Source organism: Lepisosteus oculatus, chromosome 12, assembly GCF_040954835.1.
Source record: "Lepisosteus oculatus isolate fLepOcu1 chromosome 12, fLepOcu1.hap2, whole genome shotgun sequence".
Taxonomy (NCBI): domain Eukaryota; kingdom Metazoa; phylum Chordata; class Actinopteri; order Semionotiformes; family Lepisosteidae; genus Lepisosteus; species Lepisosteus oculatus.
Window position 1 is genome coordinate 17,602,381 of NC_090707.1, and position 21,001 is coordinate 17,623,381.

A 21,001-nucleotide genomic window follows, 5' to 3' on the forward strand; every position below is an offset into this window, starting at 1 on the left:
CTTGCCAAATTGTCTTTTAATACTCAGACTTGGAAATATAAAAGGGGAAGTTTGTATAATGAATGCATAATGATGAAAATATACCTACATTAAAAGTAGAACACCAACAAGCTCTCTGCAAGCCCAGACTTGCAGCCCAGATCAGCCAAAGAAATATTCCCTCAGGTTAAAAGCTATAAACATTAATGTTACTGTGGGAGGAAAGTGCTCCTGCAATTATAAATAATATTTCTGTGTATTTTTTATGTATTTTTCCTCATTTGGTGTCAGCCAAGAGAGCATTCTGAGTAGTTTATGAGTCAGAGTGTGCAGTAAGGTAACAATATGTCACATGCTTGTTTACCGAACATTTACAGGATTTTGTTACATGAAAGAATTTCCCTTTCAACAATTTAAATCATAATTGTATATATCAGGATAAGTGTATGGTAATAATGATCAGAATACAAAACATGTTTATATTAGATGAAATAATTCAAAGATGTATGGTCACAGATACTCACAATACTAAGTCATTGTTTATTAGCTAGGCATATAAGTGACTCGTTTTGTACAAAAAAAATACTGTACTGTACAGTCTGTATATACAGTATGTTAATTATATTTATATAGATAACTAGAAGATAATCAAAATGAAAATTGATTAAAAGACTCATATGTTAGCAAACATCTATGGAGCAATACTGAAATAATACTGTTTAATGAATTATTGCTTTAAGAAGTGGACCAATTTTGAGTAACACTATTGGAAATATATTTAATAAAATACTAACAGATCACCCTCCAAAGAGTGAAATGCCATATGGTTTATTTATGGCAGACAAAAAAGTTAAAAAAAACTGAATCCGATTTTCAAGTGTAGAAATGTTTAGAAGATGGTAACTACAGTATGGCATTTTAATTACAGACGAACATGTCTTTTCAGAGTATTTTAATCATTCTTTGGCATTGTTCCACAGAACCTTAATTAAATATGGGTAAAATGGGATTTTTATTTACAGAATTTAAATACAACAAAAGTGACAGTATTGCAGGAGAAATGAAATGACGATAAACATATTTGATCATTTCACTGGGAATTTTCGGCAGTTTACTCAGAAAGGCTCCTTGGGCTTGGAGAGGAGTAGAGTTGTAAACAAAGTGTCATGAACAGCTGACTTATTGATAAGGTGGGGGGGGAACGTACCATAAATTGTAAGGCCTATTGCATTTTGGATTCTGACATTTTTATTTGATACTCTTTCTATACCATTTTTTTACAAAAATAAATCAAGGCATACTTGATGCTGACTTTCAATTTCAAACTAAATGCAAATATCCAATAACTTATGTACATTTCATAAACTGAGAATAAGCAAATAGCTTTGCACGCTATTATATTTTGTTCCTTTATGTATGAAAACAAAGACACAATAACTATCCTACACCCCCAATTGGTTTTGAGTTACAGCGCTGATTCTATTTTTATTTGGTGTGATTTACAGCCAATATCCTTCGTGTGATAGTAGAGGAAACAGATGCTGGGAATTGTTCTCTTCCTAATTCCTGAGAGGGAGATTCTGGCTAACACTGATGTACAGTCTCGGCTTTGTACTTGCATGCAAAAGGGTGGTAGAGAGAAGCTAAATTGGCTTTCTGATTTCCCGGCCCTCATTCTCCGTTTCCTCACAATTTCCACTTACGTACATCCGTCTTCAGCAAACTCAGGCTTGGCTCAAATTTTATTGCAGGCTTTCCCCTTTGCAGATCCAGTGAGATGTTTCCCCAGGACAAGGTCAATCTTCACCTCATGCTCTTGCTAATTCTTTACAGGTTAAAAGAGGTTTAGAGCACGCTGGGTGATGACAAATTCCCTCAAAAAGCACACGTTTCACACCTGATTTCAAGCAAGGCTGTGGCACAAACATCCTATCTATTGTTAGCCGGTAATATGATTCAGAATAAATAAATATATTAATATATTGAATGCTAGGCCTAATTGAGATTCCTAAGTAATAAAAACATTCATTTTGTAAATGCTACTGCCTATATTTACAGTACATATAAAAACCTACAGTACCGCAGGCCTCTTCCAAGAGTGTTATAATAATAGTATATCAGAAATGCCCTCTGTTGTGTAGTTTTAAAAAAAATGATTACATTAAACTTCAGGTAATGCTCCATGCCATAAATAATTAAATTATAACATTATTCACCTTTCACCACAGAAATGTAATAAAAATATTATAGCCTTTTTTATTGATAGTTATAGAATGAATTTACTTTATACAAATTAAAATGACACAAACTTAAATTACAGTGGAATTCTTGGTTAACCTGAGTTTTAAAATAACTCCTATCTAACCACAAAGCTTAGAATCAACACTAAACCATATATTACCTTTGTATATATATTACCATCGCACAAACATAACATACTAATTATAAACCAATAGGAATGTAGCATCCACCAACAATTCTAAAGTTGCTTTCTGAGCTGTGCGTATTAGGGTAAAATGAAATGAAATCTTTGAAATGAAATGAGTTTTTAATTGTTTCATGGATAACAGTGCCATCTAGTGCAACAAACCAAAACTGAGCAATCCACTGAGGTGAAAAACATTCAAAACATTCATATCTGGAAATTTAATAAATTAGAGGACATTCATCTTTTTGGTGGTAATTTACACTACAGTATATTGCAGATATAACTTCCACAACATTACTTGGTTAAAACATTGTAACAGGCTAGGCATATAGATGATGTTATAAAAATGAATCTTAAACTTCTTATAAACAAAGTTCACATAAAATCACAATTTATTCAATATTACATCATTATCTACCAATAAGATCAGAAAAGTTTTCATTTTTATGACACAATATCTCTTCCTGTTCTGACATCTTATAATACAAGTTATTTTCATAAATATATTAAATAAACAGAATATTTAAGGAAAGAAAATGTTTTTCACATAGGATCACTCCAATAAGTAAAAGTGTTAACAAACACAATCTTAAGCATTAATCTGTTAAACGTTGTTTACCTATTAATCCAATGTGGTTCTAATCTAAATATTATATGAAGACCCACCTAAAATTTAAAGTTAAAAAAATAACCATGTCAGGTGGGATTTGTCATTTAAACAAAAAAATTAAGAGGAAAGAATTCATGTCACTTCAAGGTTTTAAGGTTTTAATCAATATGGAAAAGATGATCAAGCATTGTCTTGAATGTATTTTTTACAAAATCCATAGGATCCAAACACTAAAGGGTTTTGTACACTATGTTATTTCACATTACATTTTATGTAACCCAGCAAATTTCCAATAAGCATTCTGAATTCAACCAAAAAAATAGATAACTGATAAGATAACTGTTATTTTTCCATTTTTCTGTGGATTTTTTAATAGTGAAATTTACATCTGAATTAAAACCCTGAATTACAGTTGGCTTCATTTCTTTGGCTTAATTTGTAAAAATACACTCACTTGCACTGACAATGCACAAGAATACTTAACTAATTCCTGTCTTATTGAATATTTTGGGACAAAGTAAAAAATGTGCATTATGGCCACCATATTCTGTTATAATTAATAAAGCCATTTTCAAAAGTATTAAGTCAAAAGTAAGATATTTTCTTTTCAGTCCCAGTTGAAAGATTTGAGATGGTTTTCTAAAGCTCTTTTCTCAAGAACAAAATCTGTCTGCACTACTTTCATAGTTATCACCAACATTTAAAGTTATCACCAAAGTTTAAAGTTACAAATACACTATAGCAACACATAATAATAAAGATTGTTTATGATAACGTATTTCCCTCACGCTTACTTTCATTAATGGAGTTTAGTCCTTAGCGTAACATTTAAGGATACCGTTAATGATGAAAACAAAACGCACAAAAAAACTTGCATGAGCGAAGATATGTTTTGTTGTAAGCAAGTGTGAAAAATATATATTGCACTGTTTGTGCAACAACATTGTTATGTTGTTTGATGCCTGGTTTAATTTATTGAGGTCAGTATTACAATAGAAAACTGTAATATGACGTTGTATTTTGCACCTTCAAAAAATTATTGTGAAAAAATGAATACTGATATTGTTAGGTGAAATAATTTTATGTCAATTATCGTGTATTAATTTTATAATGTGATAAAAGATCAAGATAATTCAAATTCATTTTCTATTATTATTTAGTCAATTGTAATTGTAAGCCTCCACACTTCATATTTTGTTTGGAAAACGCAAAGAAGTCTTTGTCCAAATACTGTAAATACGATGAATGGGGGTCAAAGCACGTTAGTGTCTTATGAAATAGACAAAGGATAAGACACACTCTTCGAAGTGTGCAGACAGCGCCATCTACTGGTACAATAAATTGTAAGTAAAACGCTGCAAGGAAAAAAAGAAAACTGCATTAAAAACTAGGTTTAAATAGACTTCATGCATGTTGTTTTGAAATAAAAAAGAAATATATGCCTTCTCTTTTCATTCATTTCATTCTTAAAAAAAACTGCCTGGAACCTATTCTGAACCATTTGAAAAGACCAGTTGGATACAATTCATTTTTACACTGAAAATCATAACTTAAATAAGCATTGTACTGGATAATGGATGTGTTAAGTTTGCACTGTAGGAAGTTCCTTTCAGAAATGATAAATACTTTAAAAATGGGGGGCATTGCTCGTATCCTCCTTAATTCAGGGACTTCGCTAGACTGAGATTTATACTTAGTTCATGCTTATAGGGTGTGCTGTCACAGATAAATTGTAAAACATAATTTGAGTTCTAAAACAGGTGTAAAACTGCATTAATTATTATCTTAAGTGCTGGCTTTAAAACTAAGGAAGATGTCACTTACTGCTATTTCAGGAATAGGTTACCTCATGCACTTGTCTGCCAAAAACATGATGTACAGCAAAATTTTGTAGGATAAGGCAATAATACCATAAATCATAGAACTAATATTTCAAAGAACCATGTTTATTTGGCTAAATCCCTATGGATAGTAATTCTATAAAACGATGAGGCTCAATGAACAGTCAGATCCAAAGCTATGTAAAGAACAGCAAAGCAATCTAAACTCCTCAAACTCCAGTCACACTTTGGCAAAGCCCACAGTCGAAATAGAACAGAAAATCAATGTTTATAAATACCTTAAATATATTTGGGGATCCTGTTAGCCTCCCAAAAATCTAGAAGTTCAACTCAAGCACCTAATCACCCTAATTTTGTAAAGAAATAGGAAATAATGAAACTGTGGTAAAGGTGGTGTATAAATAACACAAACACCTTAAATCTTTTAACTCTGGAAACTGGAAATATATCATAAATGTTTTTCAAATATTTCGGCTTGTACTACATCAAATTTATAGAAAGACAGTTCACAACAGTACAGTATGTGCTCAAAGAGTAAAGGGGTGCATCACCAGCATAACAAGCACACAATAGCTAGATTATCACAAGGAAATGCACACAAGCCATTAACCAAACTCAGGCAAGAGACCAGCAGAATGTTTGCATTTGTGGATACTTTGTTAGGTGCTTAAAAGTCATGTCATTTTTATTCACTTAAATTTTTGAGTGCTGCTTTAAAGTCCAAATATTATTAAAATTGCTGGGTGAAAAAAAAACATGAATCATTTCCACATTATAAACTGCCAAAACTGCATGAAATAAAATAAAAAAAACTCTTTCTTTTTGATTCTACAGTAGGATTGAAACACAATCATCTGACATTTTATACTAGCGCTGAATATCGGAAGCTCTGAGGTACAGTATGATTTAATACAGACAAACCACACTCGGACAGGCAAGGACACTGTCTGTTTATGAAGTGATCAGTCTAAGGAGAAGAAAAAGGCAGACTTCAAATGTTCTAATAGAGGTATTATATCACATATTATGGCAGAATTGTATGCAGTTCAATGGCCTGTTATGTACTGTATACAACGATCTCCCCTTGGCCTCTCAATGTTTACAGCAAAAGCTGTCTCTGTTTCTCTCATTTTGTCACATCTGATACACTCTGGAGAACTGCACTATGGAGCACTCTGACAACATGGCTATCATCACATCTGCCTATTCCCAATGGTCTCGGCATCAATTAAATGGGAATCTAATGTAATACCTTTCATGATAATACCACTTGTGATGTTAGGCTGTATTTTGTTCCTTTGTTGGTATAACTGATTTCAAATCATTAATGTTGCTGCCGCAGTCTTTTTTTCTATTGTATATGCTGCGGCAACCTATTTTCAATAAATTCCAAATCTAGTGCAAGCCAAGTATTAGGATCTGGCAGAAAGTAATATTTTGGGATTAAACGTTTTGTGTATCACCCCTTGCGGGCCTTTTTCTGAGACAAAAAAGTATCTACAGGAATAGGAATGAATAAAAATATGTAATTTACTAAAATTATTTATAGCTAGGGTTCTCAAAATCCTGATGCACTGATTATCCCTCTGGGTGTATGAGCCGACATCACTGATGCTCTGCAACTATAACAGTATCTTAATTAAGAGAGCGCTTTGAAGCAGAAATAATATTACAGGACCAAAATCCCATTTTCGCTTTCATTTCAAAATAAATGTACTGGAACACAAAAAGTAGTACATGACATATCTGGTTATCTCCAGACAATTAATATACAAGCCGCAGGGAGACTGCATTTACAGTGTTATGGATCAGAAATTAAACTTTCTTTGTCCTTTTAGGAAAAACTATATGAAAATCCACATACTATATGCACATAAATAATCTAGAATGTGAGTTTGTTTTTATCTCGTATTAAATTAAAATTGCGATAATATTATAATTAAACTTAGGATTTAACATGTATAGCCATAAAGTGTTTAATTCCCTTTCATTACCGTTTTATGTCTCATTTTGAATCATTTCATTTATTTGTTATGAGGGTTTTCATTAGTGTTTAAATATTATGGAAAACAAATCTCTCCAATTTCAATCGTCATTCCTATGCATTTAACCCCTGCTATCAAAAGTTTAAGAAAGATGTGAGAGGCTTAGGATAGCTTCTAGACTATAAATTGTCAATAAATAAAAGTCAGATTTAATGATAGTGAAATATTGTTATTTTTATTATGGCTGTATTTTTTCTGGCACACTGTAATGGTAATAACAGACATTATTCCACCCCATAAAACAGTCATAAATTCAGAGATACTTGTAAGCCTGTTATTATTCTCAAAGGGAATCTTAATCTATACTTCTGTTGTTTTTGACTGCAATAGAAAATTTGGACAGTTCTATCAATATCTCAGCATAGAAATTGCCAGTTCCTAACAGTAACCTTAATTATAACTACTAATATAATACTAGAAGATACCATTTAAAAAAAAACCATGAATGCACATACATTCCTTAATACATTGGCTGATTTAGAATCCATGTTGAAGGCTTAAATTTACCAATAAGTTACATTAAAAGGGAAGAACAAAATATTTTGCCAGAAAGGTTTATTCATTACTGTTAAGAGTATTATTACACACAAAAACTAAAAACCTTCTTAATTTAAAGGTCTTCAGAGATCATTTCTTCAGAGATCTGTGACTCATCTTTCTGATAATTTTGTTTTATTATCACATCAAATATAAAAGTGCTTTCAAACACTTAAAGTTAAATTGGGTGATGTTACCTGCATCAAGATGTCCTAGTTGGGCAACTCCAGTGCTTGAGAACCAGTGTCCTGCAGTGTTCTACACAGGAAAATACCATAAATATTGTAATTAATAAATATTGTAATGTTGTTTATCATAAATGCATTTTACAAGTGTAAAACAAGATAACAGCTCTGGTCATGGTTCACTGGGTTTACATTATATTTGCAATGCTAACAGAAACCTTTTAATCAGTCCAGTGTTAATTGGTGGCTCTTGATGTTGAGTCATAAAGCTAATTAGAAGCTTCAACAAGGTGATCTGAATTTAAAAGGTAACTTGTAATAAACTGTCCAGTAGATGGCACTCTATTCCTCATTTAATCTTGGCATGCATGCACTTTGTTAAAAAGAAAGAAGGAAAGTTTAGTCAACGTAGTGTAATACAGTGGTTCTTAACCTGAGGGTGAAAAATGCCAGATTTTTTTAGATGGTAAATCACAGAAGCAAACACAACCTAAGTCTGGTCTTGTAAGCACATAACTTTGTTTTATCAAACTTTGGTGTTTTAATGTTTTAAAAAGTGACCATTTTTTACATATTCTTAATTTTATTGTGAAATTACTATAAATACATAAGTCTGTCTATTTCATTATATAGTTTGGATATATCTTACGTTTAAAGAACGGGCCTTCTACAGCACATTTTCATAAGGGTGCAGGCTGCAGTAAAGGTAAAGAACCACTGATTATTTGTACATACTTACAGCTACTGTATGAAGGGTGTGTAAAAACCCCACATTGCAAAAAAAACGAATCCAAAAGGGCTAAGTGAGGCTACATGGTGGTGAACTAGGTGAAGGGTTAAATATTTGTGCCTCACAAAAAGTACTTATCTGCAGCTGCCAGATTGGCAACTTGGAATGTTTATTGCATGTCCACACACCTAAATCAAATACTTGATTCATAAAGTCTCCTGAAAAGAAATCAGATTGTCACCAACATTTTCCTTTGAATCTAACTAAGATTTATTAGGCAGGAGAGTAAAGAGGTGTGTTTCAGGAAACATTTGAATTGCGTGTGATCGTTGTACATAAAAATGATTGCTACTAGGTCATCTTTTATCTACCTTGAATCTTTTAAATGTTTATATTTGAGAAAGTAAATGTCATTAATTTTGTTTTAATACCTTTCGCTAACAGTACCTAGGCAATCAGATCACACTGCCTTTATCCATAAATTCTGAAAACAGAATACTAATCTCCTTTCAACGCCCTCTTATATAATTCAATATGGAGGCATTGTATTCTACTGTAGACTAAGCATAAGCCCTTTTTTTAAAATCCCAGATTTAATATCAATCAAAAACTTGAGCAATTGTCTATAATTCATGAATATCTCCCATTCTTTCTCCATCTAAATTACTATTTATTATTACAGATATTTACAAATTACAAGTAAATTACAAATTGCATTACAGATGAAGGGAATCCTATGAAAATTAAAAAAAGAAAACAGTTCTAAAAATCGTATCTCGACATCACTTTAACTTCCAGAACATGGTACTAAACTATAACTTGGGTTGCCAACTCTTTTAAATTGCCCTAGAATCTACCAAATTCAGCTAGTCTGCCAAATTATGAGTATTGACCTGAAAACAAAGCAACCTGGAGGAAATTTCCGAGAAGACCTGCCCACTACCTGTCCTGACTTTCAGGTAAGGAAGGCCTGAACCTCCTGATCAGGATCAGTAGCCTTGAATTACAATTGTTAGTAACATCCATCAATTTTCTAACTTTCTTGCCATTCAGATTGCAGGGGAGTCAGAGCCTGTCATGGCAAGCAACAGGCGCAAGGCAGGGTATACCCTAGATGGGACATCAGTCCATCGACACACAGATACACATTGACTCACACCTAGGGCCAGTTTTCCCAGAAGCTAATTAACCCAAAGCACCAATATGTTTTTGGACTGTGGGAGGAAACCAGACCCCTCAGAGGAAACCCACATGACCAGAGCGACAACATACAAACTCCATACAGATAGCACCCCAGGAGCAGAATTAAAGCCAAGGTAGCAATGCTACACACTGTGCCACCCTGGCAGTAACAATTGTAATCAATTGCACTATTAGTCCAGGACTTCCTTAAATACGGGCTTATTGTTTAGCTATAAACCTTACTGTTAATATGATTGGAAGTTCTCAATTTAGACTCCAAAATTTGTATTTTCTATTTTAAACTTCCAGTTTTACTTGCTTTGTGCGCTCTGTGCCACTGTTTTAGCTTGTGGTCCTGACTCTTTTTTCAGGGTTTTCCACAGAGTGAACATCAGCTCACCAGTGTATGGAACGGCAAATTGTACAGTAAATACATATACAATATGTCATATGTAGTGTGAAATGGATGGTGTGTTCAGTACATAGATTTTTCTTTCCACCCAAGATTTTGGCTGTATTGCAAAGGTGCTATTAGGTTTTATACGTAGTTATTCATAAGGTACTGTATCATTCAGAGTGAACTTACACAAGCTAAAACATGAGCATATATATGACATGGTTTAACTTTCTTACACTGGTTCCCTGCAGATTTCAGAATAAAATACTGCTGCTCACCTTTAAGGGTTTGTACTGTTTGGCAGTACATTAATGAGCCTCTACACACCTAGAGTATACTGTACAAGTCATCTGTGCTCTTCATTTTCTGGCTTTCTTTCAGATCCTAATACGAGGCTGTTGTTCCAGACTGTGGAATGATCTCCAGATCATATCAGATCTTGCAAGGTGATCACCAGTTTCAAATCCCATCGTAAAACACACATCCATAATCCTACTTTTGTCCTTTACTGTTTAATTTGTGCACTGTTTTTTTTTCTGTGCAGTGCCTTGAGATGAAAAACCATGAAAGGTGCAAGATAAATTATACTGTAGGTTATTATTAATGTGCATTTCAGTATCTAAAATATCTATGCAGAGCACGGCAACACAATTTAAAAACAGCACTTCACATAAAACTGTAAGTCCTACTTCTCAGTGTACGTATCTTTGATTCGAGGATGTTCGGATATGGAATAGGTTTGTATTCACTGTACACAGCAATGTACAGTTACTTCATAGGTCCAGAGAATAATTATTACATTTAATTTCATTTTATTATTATTTTGAGGCCACTCTAAACTTCAGAAAGACGGTAGGGAAGCAGGTTTTTCTCAAATTAAATATTATTTGGTGTAGTGTTGTTGTACAGTAACCATATTGAGCGTTGAAACGATATTCAAATTGCAATCGTGAAATAAAGGTATTTACAGTACAGTATCATTTAAAAAAAATGAAACTGAGTGTTTAAAAGAACCTGTACGAACCACATACTCCATGATTACTTACATTATTAACCGTGGTGATCTAGTGTGCTGCAATAAATGCGATTTTTAAGGGGTTGGCACCATAGTAAATTATTGAGTAGCTGATGAACATGCATCACGTGGAGATCGGCACTTCCTTCTTCCGTTCAGAAGCGAGGAGAAAAGGAGTTCACTGCAAAATGGAGGTTCATATTTTTTTAAATTTTAAACATTTCCATTCATGATGTTCAAAGACGTTATAGGTATATTTAGCCTAGCGAATTAAACTGTGTATTTTTATATTACGATGCATGATTTCAACCTCAGACGATTCTTGCAATGGCTGCTTCGGGCTTTCCCGTTGTTGAATGTCGAGTACAATAAATGCATGCTTCGGTTTTATTTTGAAAAATGATGGTAGTGTTTTCTGTTTCGAAAATAGCTGTTTTAGTTTACTTGAACGCAGTTTAAGTGCATGTATGCTGTCTGTCTTAAGAGTCATAAATGATTAATATTTTCTTAAGCATATATAGTGCATGGTTATTTTAAAACGGGAGAACTGTCGTGGGTAAATGGTTTGGTGCATACTTGTTAAACACCGCTTACAATATGGAGGAATAGTCTGAAAGCTAAAATGGCGCAGCATGGATTCGTTTTCACAGAAACTTCTAGACGCTTGGTCATTTATATATGCATTTGTTTAGTATAATAAATGACAGACGACAAATAGTAGGGAATGTTTTCATGATAATTTTTACTTTAATAGAGAACTTATTCTGTCTTGTCTAGACGCACACATCTGGAATTTGTCGACTAAACGCCCTGTTCTCCGTAAAACACCGGATAGAGTAGGGAGCACTGGAAATCCGTATCTTTTATGTGGCTCGGTAGCTGTATGTCGTCTGTGTCTGATAGTACAAATAATTGTGTAGGGAATAAAATAACCAACTTCTCCGCGTCTTATTTTTTAAACTTTAATCTTTTGATATGTTAGCTGAATAATACGTTATCTTCAAGCAGGAAATCTTAAACATCCGATTTTTTCTAAGTGTATCCCAGCTATCAAGCGCTGTTTATTCAAAAGACGAAATTGATACAGTAGCGAACATGCATACAAACATCAAGTAGATACAATGAAATAAAAACCGCGGAAATGATAACAAAAATGATAGCATTTTGTATACCCCAAACCATTGAAACAGTTATAAAGTATAAGCCCACAACCCACTCTTCCCTTTTAGCTAATATTTAGGAAATAGTCAACGGAAAAGGTGTGGTTTTAATCTGGCCTTAAAAAAACAGTAAATAAATTCAGATCGAGAAAAATACCAGGGTTCTTTTTTTGCAGAAAGGTATCTCGGATTCATCAGCTCTAAAGTGCCACAATGTATTCAAAAATTATTAAGTGAAAAAAAATGTTTAAGAAGTGCCTGCCTTATTGTTTTGGAACTTCTAGCATTTCAATAACAAATGTGCAGTATCTAGTGATGCAAACAACAATATCAGCTCTAGGTCCATTCCTATTATACAGTACATATTTTGTGAGCTTTGAGAAAATACTTTTTCCCTATCCCTATTATTTATATATGTACTTAATCTCTATATATATGCATCTTTCTTATTAGGGGGATCTTAGGCTTGCTTTTTAATGAGTGCAGCCTTTTCTTCTTGCATGCAGTATTAATATGATCAAATGCTCCTGCCACTGCCTTACAGCACTCAGTGGATTCTATTAACTTGGGGGCATTGAACACACGAAAGAGATCCCTGCAGTATGAGCACTCGCAACAGGATTGGACAAGTTAAGTTCTTGCGGTTCAGAGTCTGGTAGATTTTTATTCCAATTCGGATTTTAACATTCCAGTGATTTAATTGGTGCAGGAACATAGCTCTTCTGATCTCCTCAGGTGCAAACCTGTAAAACTTGCTGGACTCCAGGGCTGGACTTGGGTAACCCTGACATAGAACATAAGCATGCTTGACAGTCAAGGCCATTAGAATTTGAGATGGCCTGTTTCACCTCAGACTAAACTAGAAACTTTATGACCTGAAAAATTAGAGGTGTTGTAGTTATTAATGTCCATATTCAACCCCAGTCTTTGTTCCACCACTGACCTTATTACTTTTAAATGACAGAGCCATGACACCAAGGAGCCAGAGCAGCTGAGGAAACTGTTCATTGGGGGTCTGAGTTTTGAAACCACAGACGAGAGCTTGAGGGCACATTTCGAACAATGGGGGAAGCTCACAGATTGTGTGGTAAGCTTTTAAAATCATAAACAGCTAAAAACCTTAACCTTAAGAAACACCGAGATAAGATGATGTAGAAACAAGATAACAATTTTAATCTAGCACTTTGGGCTTGATAATCACCCCTCAAGGAAATAGGTAGAACAGGTAATACTCTTATAAAGCATATTTTTAAGGGAGGTAAAATTGTATCAGGTTTTTCTGTAAATTTTTTTCTGGCGACAGGATTAAGAGTTATGAATATCAACTGACTCCTTGCCAGAAGTGATTAAACAAAAATTATTTCATTGTGCTCATTTGTTGTGGGGGAATGCCTTTCAGGTCATGCGAGATCCAGCAAACAAGCGCTCGCGAGGATTTGGATTCGTGACGTACTCCTGTGTGCAGGAGGTAGATGCAGCCATGTCAGCCCGCCCACACAAAGTTGATGGCCGTGTTGTTGAGCCAAAAAGAGCTGTTTCCAGAGAAGTAAGCCTTGCGTGATTCATTATTAGTGTTCCCTACCTGCTGCTACAACAGTAGCTGACTACTGGAAGAAACAAGGCTGATTGCTTGTACTTTTTGCAGGATTCCTCAAAACCTGGTGCTCATTTAACAGTAAAGAAAATATTTGTTGGAGGGATAAAAGAGGATACAGAAGAGTACCATCTGAGAGAGTACTTCGAAAAATATGGAAAAATTGAAAGCATTGAAGTAATGGAGGAACGCCAGACTGGAAAGAAAAGGGGTTTTTGCTTTGTAACGTTTGATGACCATGACACAGTTGATAAAATTGTGGGTAGGTATATGAAAAAAACTTGACTAATAATGAAATTACATAGTTATAAAAAGGGTTTCTTGTCCCTGTAAGCAAGGCAATAACATGCACTTATATTAAAAGCAAGGGCTTTTACATGGTTGTGGCTCAGGAGTTAAACATATACCATCTCCTTATAATTAGGGTCAAGAATAAAAAAGGCCTGGTTGACTGTAATTATAGTTAACCTTGGGCACAAGAGGGGACCTCAGTGATTTTGGAAGAGAGGTGATTGTTGAGGTGCATTTGACAGGAGCTTCAGTGACCAAGATGGGTCAACTTGCTGATGTTTCATGAGCTGAGGTGTCTAACGTGATGTCAGCATGGAGCTCTGAGGGAAAAACATCATCAACAACAGGGCAACAGTGAGCAGAAGAGCATTCAGGATCGAGATAGGCCTGCATGAATTGGAAGAACAGGGCAAAATGGGCAAGGAACTGCAGATTCATTGACTGCACATCTCAACCTGGGGCACGAGCATCCGGTTTTGCCCAAAACAGTCCAAACAAGAAATCCAGAGAGCTGGATTCCATAGTTGGGTTGCAACGCGCAAGCTGCTCATCACACCTGGCAATGCATGTTAGTCCAGTGGTACAGCAAGTCCTGGCAGTGGAGAAAAGTGATACGGTCACATGATTTGTCATTCACCCTATTCTTGACAAAAGGACACGTACATGTTAGACCAATTTCAAGAATCCTACAGATTTGAAGTGCTTGGCTCCAACAGGGAAGGGTGTTCTGGTCTTCCAACATAGTTTGGCATGTATTATCCTGGTATGGTTTGGCTACTCTCATTACATTATAGGGCAAGGCCAAAGTGTGGTCCTATTAAGTGACTTTACATTGGTGTTGCCATTTCTTGTCAACTCCCTGTGTTTTAAATGTTTCCAGTAGTGCTCATATATTTGACAGTAAAAGTACTACAGTATGCATTCATTTAAAGTGATCTTTTAAAATCGAATTCTAATTGTTTTGCAGCCCAAAAATATCACACAATCAATTCACATAACTGTGAAGTCCGAAAAGCACTATCAAAACAAGAAATGCAGGCTGCTGCAAACCAGAGAAGTAAGTGGAATTAAGTAGAATTCGTTTTGAATCATATAGTAGTGTTTTCTCTTAAATCGAAGATCATGACGTTTTTTAAAAAAACTTTTGAAAGTTTTTGTATTTTGCAGTTAGATTGATATATTCCTGTTTTTATTCTCTTATGGCTGTTACTATATAGTCTTACCGCATTCTGCTGTTTCTAGGTCGTGGTGGCGGCGGCTCTGGGAACTTCATGGGTAGAGGTGGAAACTTCGGAGGAGGCAATTTTGGCCGTGGTGGCAACTTTTCTGGTAGGGCTAAGTCCAGAATGATTGCTTGTGGTGTACAGTGGAAAGAAGTTTGGCTTTAATTAAATCTTTATTTTGTAGGAGGATATGGAGGGGGCAGAGGAGGGTATGGAGGTGATGGAGGTGGCTACAATGGATTTGGTGGAGATGGTAAGTGCTTTCTGAAATAGTAAAAAATCGTTCGTTTTCTAAAAGAAAGTACTTAAATAATCAGAAATGTAATCCAGTTTTTTCCCATATACAATATCTTTAGGTATTGTCTGAATATGTAGTGAAATTGAAAAATGCAGCGTAGTAATGGTTTGTCTGCTAAGTTTATTGATTGATTCTGTCTGTTGTCACTTGGAAATGCAAATGACCAGATGTTGTAGATGATTTTAGAATTTTGATATGATTTTTACATTTATTTTTACATCTGATGTTTTTTTTAAAGATTAGAGCTCCTTAGGTTCATGTTTTTTTTCAAGGGGGAAACTATGGAGGTGGCCCTGGGTATGGTGGAGGGCGAGGTGGCTACGGGGGAGGTGGACCAGGATATGGTAACCAAGGAGGAGGTTTTGGAGGATATGATAATTACAATGATGGAGGCAACTTTGGAGGTAAGCCTTTAAATTCTTATGGCTGCTAATTTTTGAGATTCAGAGAACTTCCCCGCTATGCAGTTTGTTATTAGTGGTTTTGCTTAGATTAAAAAAAACTTTGGATATTCCTGAACTCGATTAACTCAAATTTGATGAACTCTCTTGTATAAGAGGTGAGAAACCGGCTGTACAGACAATAAAAGTTAGAGATTCTAATACATGATTGAGGGAGTAAAAGTATATAAAATGGCAAAAACTGGGAAAGAGGAATTAATGATTTATGAAACAAGTCATACAGTGAAAGCAAGTCAAGTTGTTAGTGGGAGTTGCTTGTAAAGATGGCCTTTTGTTTTTAAAATACAGCTTGGGATATTTACTCACCCTTTTATGAAATCCTGGAAAGAAAAGTACTTGTGTTCATTAGGCAAGGCAGTGTTTGTAGCTTGCGTAACAAAGTGTTTATGAGTGTTTACAAAATTAGGAAACATCTTGCATAAAGAAATTCCAGTATGCAATTTGTTAAATAAGAAGGATTACAAAGAAGAGGCGTTCAGCCGATATAGTTTGGTAGTAGCTAATTGATCAAAAGATCTCATCCAACCATTTCTTGAAAGAAACCAGAGGATCGGCTTCTACAGTATGGCTGTGCAGCTTGTTCTGTACTCCCACAGCCCTTTGATGAAAAAAGTGTCATGTTTTAAATGCACTTCCACTTAGTTTCCTTGTTTCCCCTGGTTTGTGTTTAAGTCACTCTGAAGCGGTCCACTGGACTTGGTTATACTTGGATCAGATCCTCTAGTTAATCTTCTCTAATTGAAACTAAAAAAAACATTTCTTCATCCTGGTAGTGTACGCTTTTCTCTTTAGCTCAGGAATGTTGTTGATAGTCTATACCTTTTGTTTTTTGTAGGAAACTTTGGTGGTGGTGGTGGAAACTACAATGACTTTGGAAGTTATGGTGGACACAACTCTAACTATGGGCCTATGAAAGGCAGCAATTTTGGTGGCCGGAATTCAGGTGGTCCCTATGGTGGTAAGCACACTTTATCACTGTTTGATGGAAAAGGTTTATGTTTTGTTTTGAATTTTCTGGACAGTGTTTGGACAGAGCTCTTAAAGATTACATGGTTTTCATTTGTACCAGGTGGCTATGGTTCAGGAGGAGGAAGTGGAGGTGGATACAGTACACGGAGATATTAAATTTTAGTAGATATGGTAAGTTGCTTTCAGTATTTCTCTTTTGTATAGAATACTTATTGTGAACTTAGAATAATAATCTTCTTATCCTGTATCCATTCAACAGGCTACAGTTCTTAGCAGGAGAGGAGATGAGCAAGGATTTGTCAGGAAAGCTGCAGGTTACTATGAGACAGTCGTCCAAGTGCATTAGAGGAACTAAGTCTGCCACAGAAGGAGCCAGGATCCCTAGTCAGAAAGTTACCGCAGCTTAAACAGGAGAACTTTTCTTGTTGAGGACTGTATCCACTAGCTACAGAGTGCAAGAGTGTAGCTACTGACTAAAGAAACCCAGTGTCTGTTAGATGTACATTCCTTTAAGGTCTTATTTGTTGCTAGATTTTTTATTTTTATTTTTTTGTTTTTTGTTTTACAAATATAATTCCCATGTAAACTGTGGTAGTGATGTCAGGAATAAAATCAAGCAACCCTTTTTAACTCAACTTCTGTAGTCAGTTTTTCCATTGAGTCATTAAAGTGTCTTAACTGGAGATTGTTACCAGTTTCCATGGTTATACACATTTCTTTTTGTTTCTGTAGAGCTTTAAATGGGTTAAATAGAAACAAGTAAGAAGAACTTGACCGTGTGGTGCGCTGCAAGGTATCATTGTTAAAACAACATTGTTATGATTGACTATCAAGTAATTTTTTAAAACGTTTTAGTGTTAACTCTGAACTAGAATATTAGTAAATGGGGTGCAAAAGGTCAGATTTTTATGTTTTATGCAGCTCTATATTTTAAATCATGTATGAAGAGCAAGATCTCTAGATTGTTAAAAGATTTTGAGAAGTGACCAACAGATGTAATAAAGTTGTCTAGTAAATTGTCTGATGAAGTATAGTGCATCATTGGTTCAGAATACAAAGTTGATGTGTGTATTGTCATGCTGTTTCATATCCATTTTGTCAAGTGTAGTTCTTTTAAATGCCTACAGCAAAGTTTTTTGTTTTCTTTGTATCATGATGAAGTGAAGCTACTGCTAGTTCTAGAGTGGTGCTAAAAACCCAGCAAGTGACAGACTATAACATGCAGAATAAAACCACTTCAGACTGCAGTTGGGCTTCATTAGACAATTGGATGAAAACACGTGACTTAAGACAGGACTTCTTCTGCCTGAGCAATGTGGACCAGTCAGCCTAAAATTACACAAAGACGAGGCAGCACCAACAGCTACATCTTCGAGGAAAGCATGCCCTAACTGTGCTGATAGTGAGCGACTTTCTGGAGGCTAGCTATATCTTCCAAGAGCAGCTGACGATATGGAAGAAAGTCTAGGAAGAGTTCCACGGCATTTGGAGTCACCTTGAGTCGTAGCTACTTCAGTTGACAGAGAAAATGCACGCTAGGTCTAGCTGTCAGACCTGAAAGGAAGGGGAGTGAGTATAAGGTTTGCTTTCTCAATAAGTATTTTGAAATAAAGAAGATGGAGCCGTAACTTAGGAAAAGGTAAGAGTAACCACTTTGCTTGATTTACAGATGGAATATGAAGCTGTCTGCTTTACGAATGAAAATCTTTTATGACACGTAAACATCGAAGGTTCTGGATGGGTAAGGCGAAGGATTTTTTTATATTTAAGGTATATAAGGTATACAAAAATGGGCGGCACTGTGGTTAGCATTTCTGCCTCGCAGCGCTGGGGCCCTGGGTTCAATTCCTGGGGAGCTATCTGTGTGGAGATTGTATGTTCTCTTTGTGTTTGCTTGGGTTTCTTCCAAGTACTCCAATCTCCGTCTTCGTCCAACAACATATTGGTAGTTCAATTGGCGTCTCGGAAAATTGGCCCGATATGAGTGTGTTCATGTTTGTGTGTACCCTGCGATGGACTGGTGTCCCTTTCAGGGTATATGCTGCCTTGAGCCCAAAGCTTGCTGGGACAGGCTCCAGCTTCCCCATGACCCTGAATTGGATAAATCAGCTGAATTATATTTTAAAACATAACCTACAAATAGCTAAGGTGAAATATTATCAGAAGTTTCTTGTCCGAATTACGCTACGTGGCTCTTTTGCCACTGTTTGCATGTCTTCTAAAATGTATGTTTACATTTATGAACATGAGCAAAACACTGAATCTCATACTTTTGTTGAAACTACCTGATGTCTAACATCCAAAAAAACAATTAAGTAGAAGACCTTGGGAGTGCATTTACCATATTTTGAACATATCCTGTGCTACTAGTGAAATTAACTTTTGAACCCTATACAGTTTGATAAAAAAAAACTTTAAATGGTTTGATGTCAAATTCTGCACTTGGTCAGACCTTTGAAATCAAAGGTAACAGTTTGCAAATGTCAAATATAACTGCATTAATTTACTGCAAGCACCACACTCAAATTGTGTACTGTTCAGTTACTGATGCACCATTGTAAAAGATTCAATACCAGAAGGGTTTGTTAAGAGATTTGGGATTGAAAATTCCTTCTTCTATGAATGAAAATCTTTCTTCAATGTATTTTGCTTTCACATTTAAATATATATAACTCATGAGTATTCAACAAAATAAACAGTAACCATTTTAGCAGTCTAGCGTTTTGCAGACAGAGCATAAAGCTTTAGATTCTGCACAGTGTATGAATTAAGTAGTTCCTTGTCTTCGGCAATAGTGGGTAGTGACCCAAATAACATTACTTGTTAATTTATAATGCTGCATTTTTAACAACTTGAGCATCCTTACAAATCTGTACGAATTCTCTGCATTATTAAATGGTTTTGATAGCTATAGAATTTGAATGAAACTGGATTGCCTGAAACCTTAACAGACTGAATGAGAGACCATCAGTATTCGTTGATGGCATAATACTGGTGGTAGTAAAGCTGTTCATTAAATATAACATTATAGATGTAGCTTCGTTCTGTTTTTCATTGACAGATTTTCATGAGGTTCTGTTCTATATCCCAGAAGATTTTACTTCTCATTACAGTACTCGTTTGTTCCTAGTGCATTAAGCAAATTTAGTGTGACCATATTGTTGGAATTGAGGAAATGAACACATGTTAGAAAACACCTTTTTTTTATAGGAGTAGTTCTGCACCAAATTAAAATGAAACCCTTCCTGGAATACATCTTTGAGCTATACATAGAATTAACACTCTCTACTTTATTCTGTTAAATAAAGATATTTTTTCTAAAACTTGCAGTCCTGTATTTTTTGTATCCATCATCTTAAACTTTTCATTTTGGTTAACTTTTTAACTGTAAAAAATAATTAATGAAATATCTGTCAGTTTTTTCTTAACCAAATCCAGCTTGATTAGGAGGTTATACCAACTATGCTGTTGCCTTTAAGGCAGCAGTGTGTGGATTTAGATCAAAATTTACTGTTGTACCCTCGAGTAAGATGTTTCACTTGGAATTGCCTTGTTGTATAAATAGGTAGAAATGTTTGTTGCTTTGGATAAAATTGTCAACCAAATAAATTAATTTTAAAAATCCTTGCAGTGTTTAAAGTTCATAAGATTACGAGATTTTTATTTGACATGTTTTTGCTTCGTAAGGGCCTCTTACTGTATGTGGAGAAATGTATTAAAAAAAACACAAGAATGAAAAAAAGAATTAATGGCAAAATTCATTGGTTTTTGCTGTTCTGTGTCACTTTTATCAGAAACCCTTGATTTTTCTCTTACCCAAGACTGATATTCAAGGAAAAAAAGCAAGATTATTCAAGTTAGGTTTGGAGACACGTTTAACTGATGTTTCATAAGAAGAGCACAAACTGTGAAATACAGCTATTTAAAATTGCCGTATTGCCTGATGAACAGTGGAGTTCATTATGTTAAGGTAAGGTAAGACCGATTCATTCATCTCAGCTAGGATCTCATGCAACTATTTCTTGAAAGAAGCCAGGGTTTTTGCTTCAATAACAT

At 35.0% G+C, this 21,001-nt stretch overlaps 1 protein-coding gene and 1 long non-coding RNA gene across 6 annotated transcripts in view; one reads left to right on the forward strand and one right to left on the reverse strand.

Annotated features, from left to right (window-relative positions):
- The window catches only part of LOC138241974 (uncharacterized), a 35,248-nt gene extending 24,177 nt beyond the window's left edge, over window positions 1-11,071 (reverse strand). The window contains exons 1-2 of the long non-coding RNA XR_011191242.1: window positions 10,981-11,071; window positions 7,638-7,698 (exon numbers count right to left, since the gene is read on the reverse strand). This is a non-coding gene — a long non-coding RNA (uncharacterized lncRNA). The remainder of the gene's footprint in view (window positions 1-7,637; window positions 7,699-10,980) is intronic.
- On the forward strand, window positions 11,043-20,569 carry hnrnpa3 (heterogeneous nuclear ribonucleoprotein A3). 5 transcript variants are annotated; one of them, XR_001479765.2, is made up of 12 exons: window positions 11,043-11,143; window positions 13,074-13,196; window positions 13,509-13,655; window positions 13,755-13,965; window positions 14,962-15,051; window positions 15,237-15,323; window positions 15,402-15,470; window positions 15,788-15,919; window positions 16,812-16,934; window positions 17,046-17,116; window positions 17,678-17,738; window positions 18,615-20,569. XR_001479765.2 is itself a non-coding variant. In XM_015359021.2 (11 exons), exons 1-10 carry the CDS (start codon window positions 11,063-11,065, stop codon window positions 17,099-17,101), a joined length of 1,119 nt encoding a protein of 372 aa, XP_015214507.1. In that variant the 5' UTR covers window positions 11,043-11,062; the 3' UTR covers window positions 17,102-17,116; window positions 17,678-17,966. The 5 variants fall into 5 exon arrangements, 4 of the variants coding, with proteins under 4 accessions (XP_015214507.1, XP_015214505.1, XP_015214508.1 ...); XM_015359021.2 differs by lacking the exon at window positions 18,615-20,569 and having other exon boundaries at window positions 17,678-17,966; XM_015359019.2 differs by lacking the exon at window positions 18,615-20,569 and having other exon boundaries at window positions 11,044-11,143; window positions 17,205-17,966.
- Window positions 20,570-21,001: the final 432 nt, after the last annotated feature.